General features: G+C 40.2%; 1 protein-coding gene across 5 annotated transcripts in view; it reads right to left on the bottom strand.

Moving 5' to 3' along the window:
* Positions 1 to 574: 574 nt before the first annotated feature.
* CTDP1 (CTD phosphatase subunit 1) overlaps positions 575 to 27,365 on the bottom strand; it is a 171,952-nt gene continuing 145,161 nt past the window's right edge. For 4 of the 5 annotated variants that reach the window (XM_043508248.1, XM_043508246.1, XM_038388354.2 and 1 more), the window contains one exon: positions 12,518 to 13,545. In XM_043508248.1, the coding sequence (XP_043364183.1) occupies positions 13,522 to 13,545 (24 nt within the window). In that variant the 3' untranslated portion in view covers positions 12,518 to 13,521. Of the gene's footprint in view, positions 901 to 2,156; positions 2,337 to 12,517; positions 13,546 to 27,365 lie in introns of those variants that run through there. The other variant, XR_006278964.1, reaches the window with a different exon arrangement.

The raw sequence follows: 27,365 nt of genomic DNA, 5'->3' as shown, positions 1-27,365 counted from the left end.
ATCACAATGCCAGATGTACTGGAACCCTTTTATAGATCCATGGACAATCTGCAGAGTTTCCATGTTTGTGTCTCATAATAATATACTACGAAGGGAGCCCATGGTTCAGTCTTTCTTTACAGAAGTTTTCTTGGAGATGGCTTATAAATTGAATGGTTGCTAAATCAGTAAACAAACCTGTGTTTAGAGCAAATGCAGGTAGTGAAGTCATAAAAGACACAAATAATGATGTAGACAGTGTGCAGGTATAGGATGAGGTGTCACTGAGCCCAAATTCCTAATTGCCCCAATAGAAAACTTTTTGCACATTTAAGACATCCAACCTTTTCTCCAAAATTTGCAATGCGGACCATACAAATTCAACAATTGTTTATCCTTAACCAGATCAGGTACTTTTCCCAATTCCAGGTACTCAGCTTTGTAATGGCTTAGTCACTATGTTGAAGACATTCTCCAAATGCAGAACAAATTATTTCTTTTTCCATATAATGATTTTTGGCCTGATCATTATGGACAGCAATTAATTCATTAATGTTAATCTGGGTTTCACCAAACCATGTAGCAATTTCACACATACTAAAAACTGTAAATCTTTCTTCCCGAGCTAACCCATCTATATGCTGTAAAATTGGGTTAACTAAGTGGTTGCCTTCTTGTTGCAATGCATAATTAACATGTTTCTTTTTTAAATTTTCGACATCCACAATTCCAAATAGACATTCTTGTGCTACACAAACTTGAAACAAGAGATCATTGTCTACTTCAAACTATAGAAATAATAGTCTGTGAAGATATTCCTTTTCAGGTTGCATCTGAAAATCTGCCTGAAGTCCAAGAGCAATGTTCTGGTTGCAAAGTATGTTTCTTCTGCCTTTTCCAGATGCAGTTCAGTTTCTGAAACTGGAGGATGTAAATTAGATTAGGATTACTCAGAAGAAAGAGGCAGAAGGAGTTACACACTCAAGCAGAATCTGAATACAGTAGAACTACATAAACTTTCAACAGTATAAAGAAAAGGAGTACTTGTGGCACCTTAGAGACTAACAAATTTATTAGAGCATAAGCTTTCGTGAGCTACAGCTCACTTCATCGGATGCATTTGGTGGAAAAAGTTTTTCCACCAAATGCATCCGATGAAGTGAGCTGTAGCTCACGAAAGCTTATGCTCTAATAAATTTGTTAGTCTCTAAGGTGCCACAAGTACTCCTTTTCTTTTTGCGAATACAGACTAACACGGATGCTACTCTGAAACCTTTCAACAGTATGCATCTCCTCTGCCACTTAGTTTAACACTGTTCTAAGGCACAAGCAACAGTAGCCAATTCAGCGTACTGAGCTGAATGAGTACATGCATGGTTTATTTCTGAGTGCTCATCACCTGTTCCCTGAGGAGGTACTAGATGTATCCCAAATCCAATGTGCAGTTTCACTCAGTGATAATAGCTAGAGCCATAAACAAAAATATTTAAGCATTTTGAAAACTCAGTCTCTTTGGGGCATGGTTCAAATATAGGCTCAACTGAACATTTGGATTGCTAATAGCGCACACATGTGGCTCTCCCTCTTACACCAAACTTACTGGCAAAGGAGAAGGAACTTGCACCAGTTCCACTTTGATGTCCTTTCCTATCGAAAGAGGGGACCAATGGGCCAATTGTTCACTGGACACCTGTCCATCTTTACCCTGTCAGACACCAAAAATTTTTCTGGGGTATAGGATAAGTGCAGTACAATGGGGCTCAAGCTAATTAAAAAGGTGAAATGCTGAACTGCCCAACTTTTAGCTAACAAATATTTCTCACACTTCTGAACAGACATCAAACATCTAGGAGCATAGCTTATAGGCCGAAGTACTCCCTGAAGTTCTTGAGACACTACTATGCCAATAGCTGTGTCGTTAACCCCTATATGCAAGTGATAGAGCTTAGGTGGGTCTGGTCTAATTAACACTGGAGCAGAGGACTTTTTTAGGGCTGCCACTGCTTGCATGTTCCTTGGTCTATGCCCAAGAAACACATTTCCTAAGTAACTGATACAACGGACCTGCCAAAATGGCACAATTTGGTATGCAATCTTGATGATAAACCAGCAAACTTCAAAAATGCTCTTAGGGCTTTGACGTAAGTGGGTAGTGGGAGTGTGCATATGGCAGTCACCTTTTGTCATTCTGGAGTGCATTCAAATCTGGACAGCATGAATCCCAGGAAGACAACATTTCTGGAGATAAGCCGACATCTTGGGGTTGCACTTTAAATCCTACTCTTTGGAGAATTTGCAACAGCGCTTCCAGCATTATCACATGCTTCTCCTTGGTCTTGTAGCCAAACAGATGTCACCTATGTATTAAAAAAAGCTGAAGGTTTAGAAGACCCATGCAATAACCTTTTAAAAATTGCCCATGGAAAATTGCAGGTGTGCAATGGGAAATCCTTTGGAGAGCCAATTCCAAGTGAATTTCTCCTTCTCAAACATGGAAGCAAATTTATATTGACACTCTGGGGCCAAGGGAATGGACCAAAAGCCACTAGAAAGGTACAGAGTGGAAAACCAAATTGATTCTGGGCCAAATGCTTTCAGCGTGCTTGGCATTGTTGCTACAGTAGCAGCACACTCAGGAATGTTTTTATTAAGTTGCCAGAAGTCTATTATAAGGAACCAGGAGCCATCAGACTTTCTTACCAACCATAAAGGAAAATTACAACTTGAATTACATTTCCTGATAACCCCTTGACTCAAAAAGGATCTACAATTTTCCTCAAATCTGTTATAGCTTCTCTAGGAATGTCCTATTGCTTTTGAGAAGGAGGATCTTCTGTAATAAAGAGTTGTGTCCATACTCCCACAGTCATGTTTGTGTGTAGTAAAAGCCACCACAGTTTGCTGTACAACTGGCTGTAAAATGTCCTCAAACACTGGGTCATTGTACCACATTGAGGTCACAAGAGGCTGGTGTAGAAACCATAGCAACAGTATGTATTCTGGAACACCAAGGGGTTCTTTTCCTAACTTTGTTACTGTTTCACAAATCAATTTCTTGATCAAATCTAAAATTAATTCATGCTTCACCAGAAAATCTGCTCCCAACAGGTTGCCTGGTTCTGGTACCTTGGCCAGAGCAAACACACAAGTCCTGCATAAGTCCCCTGTGCATGGACTATCAATGAGTGTCACAGCCTTGTTTTAACAGGCTGTTTTGTGAAAGTCTCAAGATGCATGACTCCTCTCCCTGCCAAAGGAGAGGTGGCTTGATCTGGATCATATACTGTAGATACACCTGCACCCATATCACTTTATTCTGCAACCCTTTTGAGATCTGATACAGTTGGTCTCCCTGCTCTGTCTGTACCTAAGGAGACCCCTATGCGACACGGTGGGGCCTGTTGGCTCAAATTGTGAATGACTATACTCCCACCCCGACCTGGTTTCTGGAGAGAGGGGCCTGATCAACTGGTCCAGAAAACCAGGTATCACATTCCATCAGAGAGGAGGCAACTACCCTTCTTCAATAGGATCTAGTTACCTGTCTGACCACTTCAATTCCTTCCCTTAGGCTACAATTCATTCAGCGAATTTCTACCATCATGCCTTCCCATTGGTTTGATGAATCATATTGGGCGGAGGCTCCTGGGCTTCACCCAGCCTCCTCATGAAGTGGTTGAGGAGGAAGTTGTGAAGGGTAAGTGCATAGAGGGCCAGGACCGAGTGGGCCCATAAAAGGGTTTCTGTGCTCTCAGCTCCTGGTTTTTAAACCTTGGCAAGGGCCCCCATGGAGGCTAACTGGGAGTATTCCCTCTTGTCTGAGATTAAAAGGGCTCAAACCTCCACACCACTGGGTGAGGTTTGATTGCAGGGGTACAACTGCATCCTTCAGCTTGGACAATTCCTCCTGCAGCTACAGGAAAGTTTATGACCTGATCCCTTCTCAACTAATGTGTCAGCAGCTTTGTTTATCAACTCCAACACCTGGGTTTCTGTTGATCCCTTGTTCATAGGAAAGTCCATCTTCTTAATAGCAGGCAAACCATTATTAATAAATCCATATATTTAGGACAACCAATGTCTCCATGCGTGTCAATGCCATCACAGGCTGTGGCTAATCCTTCATGATAGGCATGAGGAGACAAACTTTTTGTTTAACATTTGCTAACTGTGCAATTCCTGCCTGTCCTGCAAATAAAATCGCTTCCAACTTAGCCAGTGTCTGAGCAAAACCCTTAGCTCCTGACTGAAAGTCTGATGGGAGAGTTTACCCTGAAGAAGGATCCACTGGCATTTGTAAGCTCTTTAAACTAACCCTATAATCCAGTGGAAACATTTGACTATTACTCTCAATTCTCATAGCATGTAAACCAATTAGATCACCCTTCTTTAACTGACCAACTTTTTTTTAGCTACCAAGTCCAATGTTTTAACACCCACTACTGCCGTAGGGCAAGGTCCCTCATTTGGTTCCTCTGACTCTCCACCCTCTTCTGAGTTTCAAGGATCTGTTATTAAGTCACCGTTGGAGAGGGGTGGGTGGATGGTAGGCTAGAGAGCTGAAGGTTAGTATAGCCTGAAAGTCCCCCAGCTAGTGTTCCCTCTAATTTTTTAGATCCATGTGTGGAATTAATTTTGTTATGTGCACCAATATGGAGATGATGTGTGGTGGGGGTGGGGCTGAGGGTTTCAGAGTGCGGGAGGGGTCTCAGGGCTGGGGCCAGGGATGAAGGTACTGGGGTGTGAGAGAGGGCTTAGGGCAGAGGGTTGGGTTGTAGGGAGGATGAGGGTTCTAGCTGGGGGTGCAGACTCTGGGTGTAGGAGGGGGTTTCAGGCCTGGGGCAGAGGATTGGGTGCAGGGGGTGAGGGCTCCAGCTAGGGGTGAAGGCTCTGGGGTGGGGCCAAGGGTGAGGGGTTTGGAGTGTGGGAGGAGGCTCAGAGCTGGGGTGCAAGCTGTGCGGTGGGGCTGAAGGGTTTGGGGTGCAGGCTGCCCCAAGGCTGCAGTGAGGAGCGAGGACTCCCCCCAGCCCTCTCTTACCTCAGCAGCTCGCAGCTGGGCGAGAGGCCTCTCTTCCGGGCCATGGCAGATCGCTGTGGCTGCACAGCTTACAGGGAACTTCGTCCCTGGCTTCTTGTGCAATCTAATTCTGTATAAAGAGGGCTAGAGACGTCAGTATTGCCCGTGCTTCCTCACAAACAGTAATAGTCTCCAACACCCTTTTTTCAGCAGTGTCTAGAATCTCAGAATGAGAGAGGAAGGCATATATGAGATTCCTGCTGCTCCTTCAACAAAAGCAATGCTCTTATCCCAAGCTGGGCTATCATGGTTTGAACTGCTCTGTGTCAGAGACAGCTTGCTCTCTCAGTCTTTGAGCTCTGGATCTTTTTTTAGTATTCCACTATACTCATGTCCTCCTGCCTCCTCTGGCTCCTGTCCTGGGGAAACCTTAGACACAGATTTAGTTTCTCCAGGGACATATTCGCTATTAGAGAAAAACCTCCCTTGGAAGCTGAATATCAGCCTTCATCTCCCAAAACATCAAATCATCAGAGCGTCTTTTCTAAAATCCTGATTCCCTTCACATAAAAAGCACAAATCTCAGCCAACTCACTCTGTGTAGCTGTATTACAAATCTCTAAAATTCTGGAGCAAGATCGCAAAATTCCTCAAATTTACTGCTCCATAGCTTTTTCCTTCCATAGCTGGGCATGGATCTGGAAATGGAGGGCAACCCTTCTAAGATACCAATTTCTAATCCGAGCCTGTTCAAAATCATTAGACACCCTAGCAGTAAGATTCACCAGTGCTTGTACATGGCACTTTGCCTGGTCTGTAATATCTTTATTCTCTATTACAGCTAATTCATGTTTCTCTACTTGTTGTCAAAATTTTATTTTTAATGCATTGCATGCAATAAACGAACAATCCACTGCTACTCCCTTTAACTTTCAGCTCTTAGGCTGCTTATTATTAGCTTTGCACTCAATGAATACACAAACCCAAAAGAATCTGGCTGGTCTGCTGCATTCACCATGATGTCCAGGACCCCCCCCCCAATGATTGGCAAGGTAAGACTTTAAAAAAGTCACCAAAATTGCTTGTTCCCTCTGGAACCCGAACATGGTAAACCTCTAAGTGTCCTTTCCTAGGGCTTCTGTACCACTAGATTCTGAGGAGGTGTTCCTCTCTCAGTAGTTACTAGTGTAAATATTAACTCATATCAAAGTTTATACATCAGCAACCTGACTCAGTTTCCCCAATATCCTTATTTGAATCTTAGGCCCCTCTTTGGACCAGAATCAATATAAGGTGGAGGCTACGTTCATTCCTTTTGGTTACTTGAATCAAGAATAGGTGCATGGTCAGCTTTCAAATACTCTTCTGAAGGTCTGTGGTCTCTCTTTGGACCAGAATCAATACAGGTGGAGGTAGATGCCCATTCACCTCCTACACTCCTCTTTAGCATCAGAATCAAAGGTAGGTGCATGGTCATCTCCCTCTTTCGGGTATGCTACCACCTGGCAGTCCCCAAGGAAAGTTATGTCTGGCCAGTCACTACGGCCTTTACGACTCTGGGAGGATGCTGGACCCAACCGTCAGATGCTTGTTGATATCTCAGGGTACCCAGATGGTCTCAGATTTATGTCCTTGAGCCAATACTGGGTTTCTACAGCTTCCAGTACCAACAAAAAACATTAAATCACATACCTAAAAAATAATTTCTCCGACATAACGCTATAAATGTGTTTAATGCAGCTGCTAGCAAAGAGAAGGCACTCTGGACTGACAAGTGCTCTGTTTGCAAAACAAACCCACCGACTATTTCAAAACACTTTGCAGCTGGGTGCAGAATGTATCAAGGATTCTATGAGAAGTGCGAGTTTGCTCTCTGGTACTTTCTGGACTTTCTCACTCCACAATGAAGCCCCATATCACTCAACAGGCACCCCACAGTCTTGCTGTGGTCACCAACCTGTAACTTTGATTTATGTTTTCTCAGTTAATTGTATAAAGATAAGAAATAGACCCAAATAGACCCAAACTGAACTCTCTAAGGTTTAAATTACAGATCATTTAATTTAGCGGAGAACTGTGAATGACACAATGAATAACGGAATTAAAGACTTTATTTAAAATAAAATAGTTAAAGCAGACGGGCATTACAATATATCCACACACTGCATTTAAATGCACATTCTGAGATGAACTGGTGCATTCAGGTGTGATCAGTCCCTGGATGTGAATGGGTATATAATGCTGCCTCTAATGGTACCTGGATGGTGGATGAATACACTACTCTGAAGTTAGTGAACTACCCTTTTTATAATCAATTATAAAACACCCCTGAATTAATTAAGCCATATCTACATTTCTGCTACCATATTTAATCTTCCATACTCTAAAACCAATATCTTCTACTACTTTATTGTCCATTAATATAAAAACTCATTCTAATTACCATTTGTGTCAATGCAAATTCTGCAGTTACCGATATTCCAAAACATCCAAACATTCCCCTACAAGACCTGCTAAAACCAGTTAAACACAAAAACATATTTCCTACATGACCCAAGGTTATGCCATGTGTCATTTCTATTGATATCTCTTAGTCACCCATGCTAATATCCTTAGCTTTAGCTAATACGAAGTCTAAAACTTTAGGGCTAAAGGCCTGTTCCCTACTTACACTTCAGCAAGCATTTACCTTAAGCACTGAAGCAAGCTTTACCTTATAGGCTGCAGTTGAAACGGAGCCCAATGTGCATCTGTATTGGTAATACTAGAAAGAGGTGAGTAGGATGAAGAAAAGTTCATTAAAGTATATGGTAATCGGGATCAACAGAGAAAGGAGAACAAGACTGACAGAAGAAAGTTCCCCCAAGTGACAGGAGTGTGTACAGCATGGCTAGAAGCAAAGAATGGGATAAGCCCAAGAGACCAGGGCCAGATAAGCTGTGAAGTGACCCAACAGATGGAGAATGGAACTGACTTGGCAAATGAGGAAGACAGGATATGGGAGACTATACAGAGGAGGCAGGGGAATGGAAATCATGCACTTTTTGTGTGCAAGAAACTGTGCACACATCTTTTATTGCTTTCAGTTTTCTCAATGAAATACCAAACAGCAATTAGATATAATATACTTCACATTTTTATTTCGCCTGTTTAGCTACAAGTGACTATTTCTATATTTAAAAAAATCTGCTTTTTAGTATTTCTATTTCAGGTATTTTATAAAAATAAAAGTGTTTACATTTTTATACTTTAACTGCTTCATAAATATTAATATAATTTTTGTTATCGGATAAGCGTAATTTAATAGTTTATGGGAAACTTGAGATTTTTCATCTGCAGATTGGTACCATGCAACACTTGGAGAGTTGCCAGGACCATGCCACCTATGCACAAAACCTGCTAGCAGAAGTATTTGTATACTTGGAGCCTTTCAGCTCAGTCTCCTATCATTGACTAAGAACCCTTCCAGTGACTCCTGAACGGAAGAATGCCTGGGCATCACTTGATATCTTCATTATGATACCACAGGTATCATGAGGTGTCTACACATAAAAATGTGAAGGCATGTCACAGTTCTATTAAAAAATAAGAATGGGTTTTATTAAGCACTGGGTTTTTTATTTAAGCAAATAAAGGAAGAAAAATTGAGTATAGCTACAGATCTTACAATGAACAAAATTGCTCCTCTCTTTTCTGTTTCTGGCAAAGTTGTTAGAACACGAGAAAGCGGTCTCCTCTGGAGGGTTAGAGAAGTGACTTAAGTCAAATTGAGAGTTTAATGGGGCAGCATGTACTGTATCCTCATTCTGTGGCCATTTCCATGCCTAGTATCATTAGTCAAAGCAGCACTGCATGGTCAGTTTAACTCAGATAATCTAAGTGGGATTCTGCTTTTTACATTAGCACTAAGTACCTTCCTGGCAGCAGGTTATTGTTGAAGATCTAATGCACAGAAATAGGTCAAACAGATAGCTTGTTTTTCTGAAACAAAGATTTGCCCTATGGATGTGAAATTACATTTGGAACAGTAAGCCAAGGCATATAGGTCATTTGTATAGGAGTTTTAGAAGCCATGTCATAAAGCACATTTGTAACCTGTGTAAGATACTTCTTGTATCTTGAAGAAAAAAAAAGGCAGAAGTTAGTGGTAGCAAATGACAGCTTCATACATCTAGTGCCTTCGTACCGGCAGTTTAGCCAGGACATTTTATTTGTGGTCTCTTGAAATTTCAGTTACCATCACAAAATAAATTTGGTGACTGGCTTACAAGAAACAGCTCTCCGAATGACAGCGAGATTCTGCTTTAAGACAAAAGCAAGATTAATCTCCCTTGGATTTCTGAGAGATAGGCAATAGATTGGTATGTTCTGAAAATTCACTGGTAGCCGCAGGTCCTGAAAAATATTTATGCTATTATTGTATTATAGCTATCTGAATGCATTATGTTAAAGAACAAAATATTCTGTGAAATACTTATAGTCTTTTCTTAATTTGCAGAACTGTCTGGCTTTGACTTCAGCTGTGTTCTATGGATCTGACTTTCCCAGCATTGGGATCTAGGCATGTACTTGGTAGGAATAAGTTTTGCAGTGCTAGCTCTAGGCTCTTCCAAATCCTGTACCCGACAATGGAAGCTGATCTTAACATAGGTGCAGGTTTCACTATTTGATGAAGGCTCCTACTTCAATGTTTGTCTGGGACTCCATATGATCTTGGGCCTGACTGAATCTTAGTCATTTGTAAGATACTTGCTTAGACATTCACTGCTGGTTAATCCAAAAGTGGTGATCATAAAATAAAATAAGGAAAGGGAAGAGAAAATATAGCTTTCATTTCTATATAGCATTCCTCATCCAAAGAGCTTTTCAAACTTTACATCCACAGGAATCACTCCACCCATCACTGAAATGCAGCTACCTTAGAGTGCAACTCAGCCACCATGTAAAAGTTTTCACCAAAATGACATAACACTGCTTCAATGCTATTTGACAGGCACCACACAAACCCCCTAAGATACGTAGGACATTCATAGGACATTTTTAAAATTGTGTCAGAAAAATAACCTGACTGCTGTTCACTGGATCTTTACATCATCACTTCACATTCAGAGTTGGCTCTAAAATAGCACTCTACATTACAACCAGAAAAAAGCAAGAGCGATTATCCTTTGAGAGTCATCTAATTGAAGTTTATATGTGCGATACCTGTGAGTTCTCCTACTAATTTCAAAACCCCAACAGCATTGAGTTAATGGCACTTGCTGAACTTGAGAGGCCATTCAATGGTAAAGCTGACATTCCATCCTTAAGAAAAACAGTTGGGTTTATTTATTTATGGCATAAAGATACAGGGGATATATTCTAAAAAGATGAAGTTCTGCTTAATCACAAGAGAACCTCATCTAGTACCCAAACAGGCTGCACAATGAAAGCTACATAAAACTTTTTGACTACTATATGACATCCCATTTTGTTGACAGATTAATTAGTAAGTATTTCTACATGCCCTTTTACAATCTGACTTGCAGTAGCATTCAGTGTACTCAGAGAGCATTTCAGTGGATAGGTCATTTTAGGCTTGGGCTGTATGAGGGATTGTATGATTGTCCATTTCTCAGAATGAGGATCTTTTAAATGGTCAGAAGTTACTAATGAATCAAATGTTTTCCACAAAAACTCCTGGTTAAGAAAAATATTTTTTGGTGCTCCCCATTAGGAATACCATCCTTGCATCTTGCTGTGGAAATGTAAGGCAAACAAAACTTGCAATTCCCCAAATGGTTCTATCCCACTTTGTCTCTGATGTGCTCCCCCAAAGAACGGGTATTGGCGTGGTTCAAAAGGTAAAAGTTAGAGTGGGCTTGATTGGAGCACCTCATGATTGCTTCCCTTCAGATTCTATTTTCATTCATCTATTTCCTATCCAAAGCCATTATATCAATGTTCTCAATTCCCTCGTTACACATTAGCTCATCACTAAGACAGTGGCTACTCTGTCCGGGGTCTCTCAGAACAGCCTGAATTGTGCTATTCTCATAGAGGAGACATTTTCTTAATTATTTTATGGAACAAAAACATTGAGTTCTGCTAAATTTCAGCTTTACTGGAATGGTAAGGTTTTAAATTCTATTTTGGCGATTAGCCTCATGTCCTTTATTAATATTTGCTCATGAAGAGTTCTAAGGCCATTAGAGGTCAGCAAACAAACATTCTGAAAACCAAGCAACGGGGAAATGGGACTGACTGGAAGGAGAAGTCTATGAAAGGTTCTCACTTCCTCTCCAACAGCAGTCTGCAGAATGAAAAAGATTGAGACTCGCTGCTCTAACGGATCATAGACAATTCAATATATGGTGGTGATAAGATGGGGAAATATTTCCCAGATATATTACTTACTTCAGAAAAAGGATGGAAATCAAGAATGGAGGTTCCTAATCTGAAGGAAATGTAGCTCCCAAAATGCAGGGAGCCAGCTTTTAAAAAATGAGGCGGGGGGAGGACTTCTTAGTTTTTATTAAAATAGCCCTGAACTGTGTTTCAGGTAGATCTTTTCTAGTGCCACTTTCCTACCTCTTCATTCCCTTCAGTGAAGTTACCTTTGCTGTAGAAGCATGGCAGAACAATGCATGGTAAAGGAGATTTCACTCCCATGCTACAGCAACCACAGTACAGCAAACTCTTAAGCAATCTCAGTGTTGCTTAATCCATAAGAACAAACTGGCAATCTGCTCTGGAGCTGACGCAAAATCAATACAATGTGTATAATTAATTAGCACAATTCTCCCTTCACAATGACCTAATATATTGATTCAGTTACATACTCAGTATTTAAAAATGTAAAGACCGAAACCCAAGCCATATACATTAGAAGTCAGAACTGGTTTGGTTTACTAGTCTGATAAATATCAATACACTTCTCAGTCTGAAACCCAATAGCAATAAGGGACCTAAAAATGAACAGAAGAATCAAAACGTTATTTTATACTAACACAATTCCCAACAATGACCCACGGTGTGTTTTAAACATCCACTATATATATAATTTTACGTGGGAAGAAACGTGTTTCATCTGACATCAGAAAAAATTAGCGGTAGCATTTTAGCTCTTTCCCTCCTCTGCAAATACTATTCAACATGCCTGGGCCTTCTATATTTTAATGGCAGTAAATATTTATATTATCTGAATCCTTTCCACAACTTGTGTAATTTTATGCAGTATTTATGCATCTTATAAAAATACTGAAAATATTTGAAAAAAGTAATAAAAACAATGCTCCTTTAGATAATCAAAATACACATCTTCTGGTCAAATTATTTTGTAACTGTTCTATGTTAGCTTGGATAACGAGCACACTGTAAACTTGGACATTTGAGTAGCTATCAAAAAACTAAAGTTTTGCTGTTGCTTCAGATGATATTCACAATTTTCACAGAGAATAATGCAAAGGTGAGTAGTTTCTTGTGTGATGGAAGCAGGTGAAATATAGTCTGATTTTTGCAACCCATGAAATGAAAACAGAATTTACAAAATGAATTTTTATTAAATGAAAGAAAATCTGTTTTGTGGGTCAAATATGAAATAGAATATACAAAAATTTTACATCAGATCTCCCAAAGAAATAAAATCCTATCTAGAATAAAGCAGCACGCATTTCTTCCAAGAACAACACAAATGGTGAATAAGCTCCTTATGGCAGTACAGGATCACACAGTATGCTGTGCTAAAATTCCAGGTTACAGAGAAGCAAAGTTAAAAATCGAAGTGGTCTCCCTAAAGAGCCTGCTAGTCCACAAAGTAACTTAAGAGCATGAAATTCAGTCATTTTGTATTCTCTTAGAAGCCAGTGACAGGTAGGTCAAGTGCAGAGTTCACAAAGCTTGCATATTACATTCTCAGTTTCTATACAAATATAAATTGTTTTTTATCTTAAAAATTCGTTTATATTTGATAGTATTTAATTGCGGAAAAAAGTATGACCAGATCATCAGGTTCCTGGTGTATTATTCAAGCAATTCCATCCTCTTTGCGGCCTCCTTTCCTTTGAAGCCGGTTACCCAAAACCATACCTTGAAATATTTGAAAAAGTTACTGTATGTTAAATCATAAACCTTTGTACTACTGTCCTGGTATAATGAAAGTTCTGCAGAGCTCATAACACGTCTTTGGCATAGTACACCAAGTCCCCCTTAATACTTTTCCTTTTAAAAAAGTATATTTTCCTTTAGTAAAACACCTTAAAAACATCTATTTCTGATTTTGTAAAATAATGTGTCACCTCTTGTGTTGCTTTGCAAAATATACACACACATTTTGGAAAAACCTTGAGTACTGACATAAGGGGCTCATTTGAAATCAGATCTGTTACAAGCAGTAAAACATAGTTACAAATCTCCTCTCATAAGAATGTCACATGAAGTCATTCAATTCAGCTTCAAGTGCTGCTGCCATTTCATCTGCCTCTGAACTGCTCCCTTCCTCATCTTCGTTGCTGGACTCTTTACTGGATTCACTGGCAGCATCATCTTCATCCAGTTTGCGCTTGTGACCCCTGTAAGCGTGGACAGAGAAAATACAAGAACACGATGATCTACTTGCCCATAACAATGGAAAAGAGGCAGCTTAAGGTTTTTGAAGCTGTTTTCAGATCTAGGCAAAAGATAAAACACCTGTTTCCTAACAAACAGAACTACATCACAAACATTTGGTCTTGTAACCACTATTCTATACTGTAAACCTTGATACTGTAAACCTAGCTACTGTTAATTTATTATTCCTACTTTCTCAGCAACTAACAAATCAAAGTTTAAAGGACCAACTGAAAAAGTTGTTTTAATTTCCTTCCTTTCCTAGTCATGAAGGAAAAAAGTCTTTTCCCAATCATTTAAATACCAGCAATAAAATATTACTAAGGCAAATTTTCCAGGTAAGTTTTGGGTCTATCTTTTTGTAAAAATGAAATTCAAACTGAAAAGCAAAAATATTAATGAGAAGGCAAAAATAAATGAAATGTTGCTATATTAGCTAGTGCCTTATAAGAAATACAGAGCAACAGGTACAGATAAAAATAGCAAAGAACAAAACTGGAAATGAGAAAAATTTTAACTAAGATTAGAGACCTTACAAAACAATGTAGACGACTAGCAAAGCCAACAGTTTTATTGTATTTGATAATGTCCTGTAAACATCTAGTCTAAACTAATTAGAAATAAGCCCCAAAAGGATGATCCCCTTTAAAATTTCTGAGAGGGGATTGCAAGCCTGCATCTTCACTTCTACTTCTGTTCTTAAAATGAAATGGGCCGGTTTTCCTGATCTTATTCAGATACAACTTAAAGAATGATGATGGAAACCTTGAAAGGTCAGATTTTGCCATTTTTGTCCAAAAACTCATAAGATTTTGATGATGTAGTTCAATTTAACACTCAAACACTAAACCCTTGTCAGTCTCCTTAGCTCAGTTCTCATATAATATACAGCACATGCATGAGATAGCATGAGTAGTAAGATAAGTTAACTTCTTCATGAGAACCCAAACGTGACTGAATCAAAGGGAGCAAATAGCTATAAAGAGAAGACTCAACCAATCCCCCCAAACAAAAGCTATCTTAAAAATAATAAATGACTGTGTCCTATATATAAAACCTGGGATACTAAACAGAAGGCAAATATCTTCAGACAGAGAAAGCAAAGGCCTGTTAGTGACAATTCACTAGACAGGAGCAGTTCACCACTTCAGTGTCCTTTAGTGGACTCCTTTGGAGTAGCCAAAAAACCAGAGCACAACTCAAATCATAACTTTTCATTTTCCACCCTGTTGGGAAAAGCAGTACTTTTGAGCAAGAACACCAAGTCTGGGATGGAGAGAACTACCTTGGAACTGAATTTTCAGGATTGGCAAGGCTAGAAGTCTTTTAGGACTGGCTATGGCTATATCCAGCAGAAGGAGAATCTTCACATTCTTTGGCCATTAATAGTATCACTGAACTCTGAAACTCTCCTAAACTTTGCGAGGGGTCCTTTCTATAACAGCCATTAGAAGGTAGGCATGCATTAACTGTTCCTATTCGTTGGCCAAAGGGAGAACATGCGAACTGGCACTGGATCTTTTTTCTCCTGTGCACAAGACAGGCAGCTCTTTCTTGTGGTGAAGTAATCCACCTTGATTTCCCTGAGTCAAAGAAAAACCTGCTTTGACAGTTTCTTGTTTATGGAGAACAGCTGGGAATACCTTCAAGAGATTCTCCCCGTCTACAAGAGAGTTATATTTTCTAGCAAGGCGTGGTGCTGTCAAGAGACATCTTTCTGCATATTGACCAATTTATAAATGTGTGCTTCCCCACAAGATGGTTGACCATGTTCCTCTTTCATGTAACAGGCAACTGCTTGTGTTGTCTGTTTGGATTAATACTCCTAGATTCCTCAAAGAATCATGTTCCTGAATGTGAAAGCTCATCAAAGAAGCTCCTATACATCAACTGTGATACATCCATAATCAAAAGTATTTGGTTCTGAGAAGACTTGATGTCCACTTCTCCTGCCAAGAAGGAATTTGATTCCATATAGATTACCCTCAGATGGCCACACTGGCAAAGGATAAAGCTGTGTGCGCTTTAGTATGTATTGGAAATAAAGAACCTTAGAGATACCATATCCCTGGTGGTAACGTGTACTATCTCATCAATAATCAAGACAGAGATGAACATGTACAGTGGGTTTCTCATAAATTAAGAGACCCCCACTTTTTTACCCATTAGGTAGGGTAATACTGGCCTGTGCATGTGTCCACAACACATAAAATGGTGAATAACTAGTTCAGTTAATATTTATCAGCAAAAAGGAAGAGACATTTATTCAGAGTGCCCACTGTACCTTCAAGAGTACAGAGATGTAGTATACTGCAACAAGGACACTTTGAAAAACAATATTCTGAACTGTGCATTCCAAAAACATATAGATATGAACAGACCAGGATATGAGCTTGTAAACCTGTCAGAGATCCAGAGCAATGAAATTAGTATAATTTTTTTGAGCAATTCAATATATTCTTCCTTTGGAAAGAAGCTTCAGAAGTTCTCATCCTTTGATATGATGGAGCCTGTACATGAGATGTTGGTAACCTTTTAACTCCTCTTCCTTACTTTTTTTCAAGGAGGAGGACAAGGTAGGCTCACCTCAAATCCCAAAATAAAAACCTTAAGGGAAGTGGAGTGGGTTGGGTTACCTTATTTGTGCCTTGATCTTATAAAACTAGGACCAAAACACCTTTCCCCAGAAACATTGCTGGTGTATCACTGCCTGTTACCTCACTAGGAAGCTAGACTTCTTTTGGGGAATGGGGTGTGGTGGTGATAATGGCAGATGCAGGCATCCTGAGTTTTGAGGTTCAATTTTGGACCAAAACTCCAAATAAGGCTAAATGAAATGAGGACTGGACTTTGCCCAGGACTGATCGGAATGCATTATTCTTGTAAATAACCCTGACCTTTTTGGGGGTGGGGGAAGGAGGGTATTGCAGTACCCTGGATACAGACTCACGCACAGTAAAAAAGGATTTCTCAGATGTATTAATCACCTCTACACAGCATTTATTAGCATACAATTAAGATGAGAAGCACTGTGACTAAAACTGCGCAATAGATACCTTTGAACATTTCCATTAAAAACTGTATAAACATGTGCAGGCAGGGTTTTGCTTGCTCACTTCATGCTGATTTCAGCCTTTGAAGATACAGCTCTCTTTTAGTCATTACAGATACCTATTAGTTGAGCAAAGTGACTTGTAGAATTAACTGTTTGACACAGATTAATTTTCATGATGCTTTAATACTGCTGACATTTCTTCCCCCCCCCTCGGTTGTACTGAACTGAGCCCTTGGAAATGTGGAAGATTAAATGCAATATATCCTGTCAGTTCTTATTCTGATGAAAAAAAAGATAGAATGACAGCTCCACTCAGATGAATTTAGATTCGAAAACTTTCTCACGCACCTGAAAAGAAACCTCCAAGCCAACTATCAGTCTTCTGCTACAACGTAGGGAAATCCATTGAGAATATGTTTGTTCTCATTAAGACAAACACATCTGACAAATTTGTGCTCTATAAAAAGTACCTTTACAGCCACTCAAAAGCATTTAATTAGTATTATGAAATCAAGCCAGAGCTAGTTTGGGTAGAGGAAAAGGGGCATCAATAAAATAATGTATTTTATATTTGTAAATTTAGACAATAGATATAACATTACTTGAATAATTTATAACTAAGAGAAAAGCAGCACATTCCCATGATGGCATAAAATAATCTGTTAACAAGCAGCAGTTTGAAATGTATATTTTCCTCATGAATTCATGTCCACTCCTCGTTATTTCCAGTTTCTATGCATTGCACTTTAAATGGAAGGGTTTTTAATTTCCTCTTAATGATAAAGAGAATATATCAGCCTTATGTGTGCAGGAAATAAAATTAGCTTGCCTTGCCTTTTAAAGGTAACTTCTGTTTACTGTTAAACAATATGGAATCATCAAATAAGAAAAACAAAAACACTGACAGCCATAAACCATCTTGAACACTTATTTTTAAAAGTAATCTTCAGTAAATATTTACTTAGCTAAGATTAACTGATTGCTGATTTTTTTCTTTAAACTCCAAATATTGACACAAAAATCAGTTTCAATAAAAAGTAAACTTCTAAAACTGCACAAATTCACTCCCCCACCAAGTAACTTCTAAAACTGGTTATATATTTATATGTAGTCTCATTTTAAAAAAATAAGAATAAGGCTGCTCTGTGTGGATCACACAAAAGTCCACATATTAAATGGATTTAGCCTTCAACAGGAATCAGTAGGGGATTGCCAGCAGATCGAGGGACATGATCGTTCCCCTCTATTTGACATTGGTGAGGCCTCATCTGGAGTACTGTGTCCAGTTTTGGGCCCCACACTAGAAGGAGGATGTGGAAAAATTGGAAAGCGTCCAGCGGAGGGCAACAAAAATGATTAGGGGACTGGACCACATGACTTATGAGGAGAGGCTGAGGGAACTGGGATTGTTTAGTCTGCAGAAGAGAAGAATGAGGGGGGATTCGATAGCTGCTCTCAACTACGTGAAAGTGGCTTCCGAAGAGGATGGATCTAGCCTGTTCTCAGTGGTACCAGATGACAGAATAAGGAGTAATGGTCTCAAGTTGCAGTGGGGGAGGTTTAGGTTGGATATTAGGAAAAACTTCTTCACTAGGAGGGTGGTGAAGCACTGGAATGAGTTACCTAGGGAGGTGGTGGAATCTCCTTCCTTAGAGATTTTTAAGGTCAGGTTTGACAAAGCCCTGGTTGGGATGATTTAGTCGGGGATTGGTCCTGCTTTGAGCAGGGGGTTGGACTAGATGGCCTCCTGAGGTCCCTACCAACCCTGATATTCTATGATTCTATGACTACTGAAAGCATGTGGTGAGAAAATTTTGCTTTGAATCCAACAGAGTTTGTTAAATTAAGCATCAGTAAGCATTTCTGATTATGCCTCATTAATTGTACTCATATAAAAATCTCTTTGTAGTTAATACACTTGTTTTATCTAATCTAGTGTGTTTAAGATGAAGTGTATGGATAACTATTTAAAATAATGAGCTGGCATATTATTCCCCTAAAGGAATAATTGGACGTAATATATTTGTACTGTCCAGAAAATGGCTGTGAACTACAGGACATACAATTTTGGGGGAAGATCCGGGACTGGGTGTGTTGGTGTTACCCTGCAGCATAACCAAGACTAGTAAAAGCTAAGGTGTGGCTGGCTGGCTGCAGCACACAAACATAAGATTTACATGCTGGAGGCTGTTTGTGAACAGTCTAGGTTGTAGGTTACAGCAGCAAAGCATTGTAAAGGGCACCCCATGTTACAGGGTAGGGGTAACATAGCTAATCATTAGCCTGGTCTATAGCCCACGTATGTCACACTCTTGTTTAAGGAAAAAAGTTTTTTAGGTTTTGCTAATGCAAACATAACTATGACAAGCTCAGTCTTATTCTCGTTCATATTTAGATGCAAAACAGAAGTGCTTCAGAATGGTACTGCAGCTGTGGAACTAGAATCTTAAGGGAGTAGTTTCCTCTTCAGGGTCAGCTGTGTAATGGCTATGGTTAGTTCTCATGCTGTCTCTTGGACAGTTTAGAGGCTACTGAATATGTTATGTTCTGCCTTGAGCCAAATCTGGCGGGTTACAGGATAGGATGCCTGGTCTCTGTCAATGCTGTCCAACCATTGTGTTTTTAGGTCTTCGGGAGGGAGGGGTCTTTTCCATCCTGCTTTCACTTGGTCAGGGTCGAAGATGGTTCTCACAAGGAATTTGGTAGGCATTCAGAGCAGATAACCATAGCACCTTAGAGAGTGTTGGACAGCCATTTGAGAGTGGGACCTATTTAATTAGAAACAGATCTTGTCATTTGATGTGAATCGATGTTTTCAATCATTCAGAGATGCTTCATCTAAATGGTGTCTAAATGGTGTCCAACTTCTTTTCAATCTTGACAGTGAGAGGCTATATTTCAGTCCCACAGGTCCAAATACTGACCACCAATATATCCTCAGCTTCACCTCTCTATTTATCAGGGTGTTTATCACCTGCTAAAAGAAAAGGAGTACTTGTGGCACCTTAGAGACTAACAAATTTATTAGAGCATAAGCTTTCGTGAGCTACAGCTCACTTCATCGGATTCATTGCATTAATGCATCCGATGAAGTGAGCTGTAGCTCACGAAAGCTTATGCTCTAATAAATTTGTTAGTCTCTAAGGTGCCACAAGTACTCCTCTTCTATCACCTGCTAAGAAGCTAGAGCCTGTTGTGTATTTAAAATTGCTGATCCGAAAAATTTTGGTTTTACCCCCATTTAATTTTCAGGCTGACTTTTGCCGCTGATGTTTCCAGGACTTTAAGTGCCGCAATTAGCTATTCCACTGATTTGATAACTAGCACTACGTTGCCAGCAAAATCAGCAACAGTGAGGTTCTTATCCTCAAGACATACACCTAAAATGCATTTGCTCAAGGTGCGGTCAAGCACGTAACCTGTGATGACACTGAAGACGTTGGGGGCGGCAATACATTCTTGTCGAATTTGGAGGAAGGAGATTCTTTTCTCATTTACGAGAACGGAGCTTGAGCAGTCATCACATGGGAGACAGAACATTAGCAGCTATGGGCCAACTGAACTCTGTTCAGGTGTGTGGAATCTGACAACTCCTTCAAGTTTCTGTGAATGACAGAGGAGAGCCAGCACGTGTGCAGAGTTTGCCCCCAATACCAAAGGCACGTGCAGGTATCTATTGTTTACCAGCAGCCACAGAAATCTTGTAAGGAACTGCACAAGCCCAAACAGAACAATAGGCTGACAGCTCTGAAATGGAGTTGGCAGCTGGGCTGCCGGTCTCCAATACACTCCTACGCAACCAGGAAATGGAGGGAAAATGGCCTAGTCCCTCAGTCCAGAAGAGAACACTGCCCTCTGTGGCAGCTCCATAGGAATTACTGCAACATCAGAACTACAGTAGTCTGAGGGGTCTTGAAAGGGAAATGTAAAGGCTTGGTAGGGAGAAATTAATTTGCATGAGTTCACTGCCCCCTTCATGGGTTACAAAGGTCCAGACCGTAGGCAGCAGAGCAGATTTACAGCAGTCCTTTCGGTCACCAGATTAGTTTGTCTAGCATGGAGCTCCCATATGTGGGAGTCAGAGGCTTCTCTGCCTCTCACTGCCATGTAACAGAGTCACGGGCTCAGCCCTTAATTTTGAAAGACACTGGACTGATATCCTCCATACAGTACATTCCTGGACAGGCACAGTACAGGCAACAGCAGTGCAAGATTCCCCACACTGCCCCAATCATGATTCTGAATTCTAACCTGGAAAGGCCACCTAAATCTCCATGTCCACACAGTCTATAGCCTTCAAATTGAATCTGTGCACAAGAGAAAGAATAGCAATGGGAAGCTTTGTAATATGATACCCAGTGCACTAGGAAAATGACTGAAGGCTTGTAGACACAGTTCTTTAGTCTGCACCACAGGGATGTAATTTTAAGTCTGCATTAGTGTGTCATGCTAATTAGCCTGTGTGGACCCTGCTGGCGTGCACTAAAAATTCTTTAGTGCACATTAATGTAGCCTTCCTTCACACAGCACTATGTTAATGCTCACTACTCATTGGGGAACACTAAAGCATGCATGAACAGGATTCACATAGGCCAGTTAGTGAACACACTAGCTAGGAATAAAATGTACACCCCTCTGGTAGGGGCTAAAGCCCCATGTGAACAAGCCATGTGTGAAAACAATTCATTTAGATAGCCCCGTCCTCATGTAGGAACATTTACCCTACAATCACTACTGAGCTGGCACGAATTAGAACAGATAAACTAGAAAATACCTTGTACTGTATCATAGTACAAATCCCCCACAGCCTAACACTTGGCTACTTGGATTAAAACTAATGAAGCACAGAGGCTTGAAAGGGATGTTGGCTGTACGTATTCTGGGTATTAACAGTTTGATTATATTTTTTTATGGACAAATTACATAATTAGCTACCAACCAGATATGCCGAAGTTTTCAATTATATTTTCTTGACAAAAGATAAGCGACACCACCTTTCACGTATATTTAATGCAATTTTAGCTGATAATCTACAATAATGTTAACAAAGGCATACCACCATTCAAATAAAAGAAAAAACTCTGAACTTGTCACATTTTTTCCTCGTAAGCTCAACTAACCATTCCTGAAGGACTTGAGAATGATATCCAAAAAAAACACACTGAGAATATTTATTGTATACTACTAGGCCTGGCAGAATTTGATTTTTTTTTATTAATATCAGTGAATAATATTGGTTTATTTTTAAGTATCAATTTAAAGTTTCACATTTGCACAAAATGATGGGTTAAGTAATTTTTATTTTTTTTTTTTTACCAATTTAAAATTTCAGTTTTGCATTTAATTTGAGTTGTGCATAATTATGGGGAGGGGGTGGCATCAGACAATAACTAATGACATGAGAGATTGAGATTCAAAAAGTTAAATTATCAATATCACATGTCAAAATATGCAAAGTAAATATCCTTAAATCAAACTAATATTCTCAAGCAGCATTTTTCTTATTTTGCCCATCTGTAAATTTCAATCATCAATGGAACTATTTTTCATCGGTTTGTGTATGGCAAGGTTAAATTATTGTTTACTGACACTGATAAAAATCTAATCCTTCCAACCCTATATAACTAATATTCAAATATTCAAACTAATCCTGCAGTTAGATCTTTGCTATTAAGTCTTTTACTGTTCTGCATGTTTTTAATTTTAATGAATTTTAGAGAAAAAGTCCTGGTAGAAACACACTAATTTTAATTGACTGATAGTATTTGTTTTTAAGTAGCCAAACGTGAGCAAACTAACTCTCTCAGGTAGCTGCACTTAAAATGGTTACAGCCAATATGCTTGCTTTGAAATTGAGAGGTAATCTTAGACATATGCATTTAATAGTGAGAAGTGTAAGGTTATGCATTTAGGGATTAACAAGAATTTTAGTTATAAGATGGGGATGCATCAATTAGAAGTAATGGAGGAGGAGAAGGACCTTGGAGAATTGGTTGATCATAGGATGACTGAGCCGCCAGTGTGATACGGCCATGAAAAAAGTTAATGCAGTCTTGGGATGCATCAGGCGAGGTAATTCCAGTAGAGATAAGGAGGTTTTAGTACCTTTATACAAGGCACTGGTGAGACCTCATCTGGAATAATGTGTGCAGTTCTGGTCTCCCATGTTTAAGAAGGATGAATTCAAACTGGAACAGGTACAGAGAAGGGCTACTAGGACGATCTGAGGAATGGAAAACCTGTCTTATGAAAGGAGACTCAAGGAGCTTGGCTTGTTTAGCCTAACTAAAAGAAAGATGAGGGAGGATACGATTGCTCTCTATAAATATATCAGAGGGATAAATACCATGGAGGGAGAGGAATTATTTAAGCTCAGTACCAATGTGGACACAAGAACAAATGGATATAAACTAGTCATTGGGAAATTTAGACTTGAAGTTAGACAAAGGTTTCTAACCATCAAAGGAGTGAAGTTTTGGAATAGCCTTCCAAGGGAAGCAGTGGGGGCAAAAGACCTATCTGGCTTTAAGATTAGACTCTATAAGTTTATGAAGGAGATGGTATGATGGGATAACTTGATTTTGGCAATTAACTGATCTTTAACTATTCATGGTAAATAGGCCCAATGCCCTGTGATGGGATGTTATATGGGGTGGGATCTGAGTTACTACAGAAAATTCTTTCCTGGGTATCTGGCTGGTGAATCTTGTCCATATGCTCAGGGTTTAGCTGACTGCCATATTTGGGGTTGGGAAGGAATTTTCCTCCAGGGCAGATTGGAAGAGGCCCTGGAGGTTTTTCGCCTTCCTCTGTAGCATGGGGCACGGGTCACTTGCTGGAGGATTCTCTGCTCCTTGAAGTCTTTAAACCACGATTTGAAGACTTCAATAGTTCAGACATAGGTGAGAGGTTTTTCGTAGGAGTGGGGAGTGAGATTCTGTGGCCTGCGTTGTGCAGGAGGTCGGACCAGATGATCAGAATGGTCCCTTCTGACCGTAATATCTATGAATTTTTAACATTTAAAAAAAATTATGACTGCTGAAAGGTTTGTAATGTATGATTTTAATAAACAGCATTATGTTTTTAATATAAATTTTCTAAAATATAACTAATTTGAACTAAGCATATTCAGTCAGCAATTAAGTTACTTGAATAAGTTGGTTCTGTGGTTCATAAAAACAGAAGATGTAAGCAATGTTTATAAATTAGTGCATGGTATTTACAAGGATAGTCCATAAATTCGGCCCAACTTTTCCATTTTGCAAACGTACGCTTTTGTGCTTACAATCAACATAAGTGTTTCCAGAATTTAAAAAAAAATCTCAGTGTAAACAGTTATTTCTAAACAATTACATTTTTATCTGCCATCTCTGAAAGCCGAACATTTCAACACTAAGAACTTAGAAGAGAAACGGACTCCATTGAGTTTCATTGTCCAAGTTGGGAGAATTACAAAAAGTAAGCAAAGAGCAAAGATATAACAAGTAAACTACATCTTTAAAATTCTACTTATATTTCTACTACCACTGATTAGTAGTAATATTTTAGTAAAGTTTTTACTTGTTACTGACTGCTGCTTTTTATTTACTTTTTGCAATAATTAATGATATTAAGGTTAATGAAGTGTTTACAACATTCCATTTTGAAGTGGACAATACTCCTTTAAAAGGAAAATGCAAGAATGGTTGGTTTAGACCACAATATAAACACTTGGTATTACTTTGTAAAAAAAAACAACACAAAATTAGATATTCCTTTCCAATACACTGAACTCCACATTGTTCATCTGAGATTTTCATAATGGAAATGCAGGGATGCATTTGGGCATGTAATCTCTCAATCCTATTTTATACAAATACACACAAAGATCTATTCACCTTATCCGTGCACACATCTGCTCCTGTGATGAGCAAGCTGTTTTTATTTGGACTAATATCCTTATATAGCACAAGATAACAATCGGACAAAAAAATACATGGCAACCAACCTGCTAATCTCTCCTTTAAAAACTACAACTGCCATTCCTTATTTGAACAAAATTATCTCTCTAACCATATCTGCTCCACAAATATTACCTGTTAACAGGAGTCAGCTACTGGTGCAGTTGAAGCAGTACTGAACACAAACTTAGGTGTAAGTTTAGACAAAGGCAGAGCATGGTTTCTGAAGACACCAAACATGTTCTGTCCTTGTCTATACTTGCAGTTAAGCAGTTCCTAGCACTGGTTCTGCTGCACCCACCTCTAATACCCATTTTAGCAACAGACGATTTCCACAGTGTAGGCAAGCCTCTGTGTATTAGCATAGACTAATGCATGTTTTATAGTCTTCCTCTCGGTCTCTCTCAAAAGAGCTAATTACTAACCTAGTAATTATGGAGCAATGGTAGAGCAACCGTACCTCTATACCTCCTGGGTTTCTAACTTTTTGCCCTCCGTCTAATGTCCTTTAAAGTTAATATGGAGTCACACCACTGACACGTGCCTGTGAACTTGCCTCACTCCTGCTCCGGTCCCTTTAAACTAGGTAGAAAAGCCTCACATTTGGCTGAAGATTCCCCCAGAACTGCAAAAGACACACTGAGGGAATCCCTTTCAAATCTTGGCATAGAGTGCGTGCTGGGAGCAAGACTGCAGAGCGCAGCACTATGGATGTTCACTAGAGACACTGCCATAACTTGGATAAGTACTCAGGGCTGTTGAAGTTACGTGGCGGGGGACATCTCCAGCCCCCAGAGCAGCCCACAATCAGAGGTGAGCAAAGGGGGCTTAAAGCCACCACAGCCTCACCTTCTACCCTGGACTGCAAGTTCCCTGCTGCACCTCTACAAGGTACAGATCAGAATCTCATTCTTTAACTTTATCTTAAACCTTTTGGCATGGGAATTTCACCACTCAAACTAATGCGTGAAAGATCACTTCCTGATTGTCAGATGACAAAGAATAACATCCTGTGCTTATTTCTAATCATATTTACACAGGAGATTCAAATGTAATATAATGTACACATTTAAAATGTAATGTACAATCTTTACATTTGCTTATTTTATCTTTACTTACACCATCTTATAATGTCAAGTCTGCAAGTATACATAATAATAGCAAAGCAATGAATTAAAACAAATAGAACCAGCTTCCTCTATAAAAACCTAAAATAGTGTACGACTACAGTGTTAAGGTCTAGTTCTGCAAAATAATGTTAAGAATTCAGCTCTGCTGCAATCTCAGTGGTTTTGGCTCCTATCATTTAAATACTGAGAGAGAAAATTGATCAGGGATACTAATGACTGGATATATAATTTATTTTAAAATAAATTTGACTATGGTAACTATGGAGATCAGAAATATGGGCCACTAACTGGCTAAACAACAAATGTGTGGATTTAATAAAAAGCTGCATGGCAGAGAGTCTGACATATGGGAAACTGGAAATCATCATCTTGCAGGTCTCCACGCTTTTAGGTGTATATCCAGTTCTCCTCCCAGCACCTTTCCCTCCACAGATTATTCATGGGGGAATTCTGCATCACTGTGTGTGCGCAGAACTCATGTCCTCATCAAATTTCTTGACTTCCCTGCACAAAAATGACTTTCTGACAGGGAAGCAAATAGAAGCTGCAAAAGCAATCACATGCCACTCCCCAGCAGGGCAGGTGCGTCCACCCTGGCTCAGCTGCTAGACCTGGTTGGCTGGGGTTGAGGGAGGATGGGACTTCCTCTTCTCCTGCAAGGAGCGGCTGGGGCCAGATCAGACCCACCCCCAGAAATCTCCCTCAGCTGCACACACAACCAGCTTATCCCTTAACCCCATCACTCCTCAGCTGCAGGAGATGGGGTCACTGTACATGGAGCTGCTTCCCCGTCCACTCAACCCCTGTGCATCTGGATGCCCCCATACCTGCCCCCCCTCAAGCCTCAACTCATCCTACACCCAGAGCGCACCCCCATTTGCCCCTGAACACCCATCCTGCTGAGTCTCCTGCCCTGCACCCAGACCCCACTGCCAAGCCACCCTGCTGCACCTGGACCCTCAACCCTGCTGAGCCCTATCCCCCCTGCATCTGGACCCCCCACCCGTGTACCCAGACCACCCCCCACTAAACTCTCCCACCTGAGCCCCCACCCTGCCGAGCCCCACCTGTCCTGCACCCAGAGGGTGTGACCCCCCTGACCCCATCTGGACCAACCTATTGAGCTCACCCCACCAAGCCCCACTCTCCCAGGACCTGGACCTCCCTGTTGAGCCCCCCACACCCAGCCCTGCTGCCAAGCCCCAACCACCTTCATCAGGAACTCCTTGAAGCATCCCATTGCTCCTGTATCTGGAACCCTACAATGATCCCCTGTGCATTCAGATCCCCCCTATACCCAGACCCCCCACTGAGCCGCCAGATTGCCACCCCCAGATTGCCCCATCCAGAACCCTCCCATCCCATACGTGGATCCCCTCCACACTTGGATCCTGCTGAGCTGAGCCTGCATGCACATACCTGGTGTGGAGGGGTGGGGCCCCAGGGTGTTTCTGGGGTAGACCCCACCCCTGTGCTGTGTCAGCCTCACCGTTGAGGTCAGTGTCTTGGAGGGGGAGGGGATGCAGGGTGATTTTCCTCCTTCATGCAGCCAGTGGCCTGTGCTCCCCATTGCCATGCTGGAGCCTCCAAATTAATTTATTGACAAATACAATTTGCAGTATTTTAAAACATTGTGCACAGAATTTTTATTTTTTTGG

The sequence above is a fragment of the Dermochelys coriacea genome, chromosome 2 (assembly GCF_009764565.3).
Source record: "Dermochelys coriacea isolate rDerCor1 chromosome 2, rDerCor1.pri.v4, whole genome shotgun sequence".
Taxonomy (NCBI): domain Eukaryota; kingdom Metazoa; phylum Chordata; order Testudines; family Dermochelyidae; genus Dermochelys; species Dermochelys coriacea.
The sequence above is the reverse complement of the archived record's forward strand: the minus strand, read 5'-3'. Positions and strand labels throughout refer to the sequence as shown.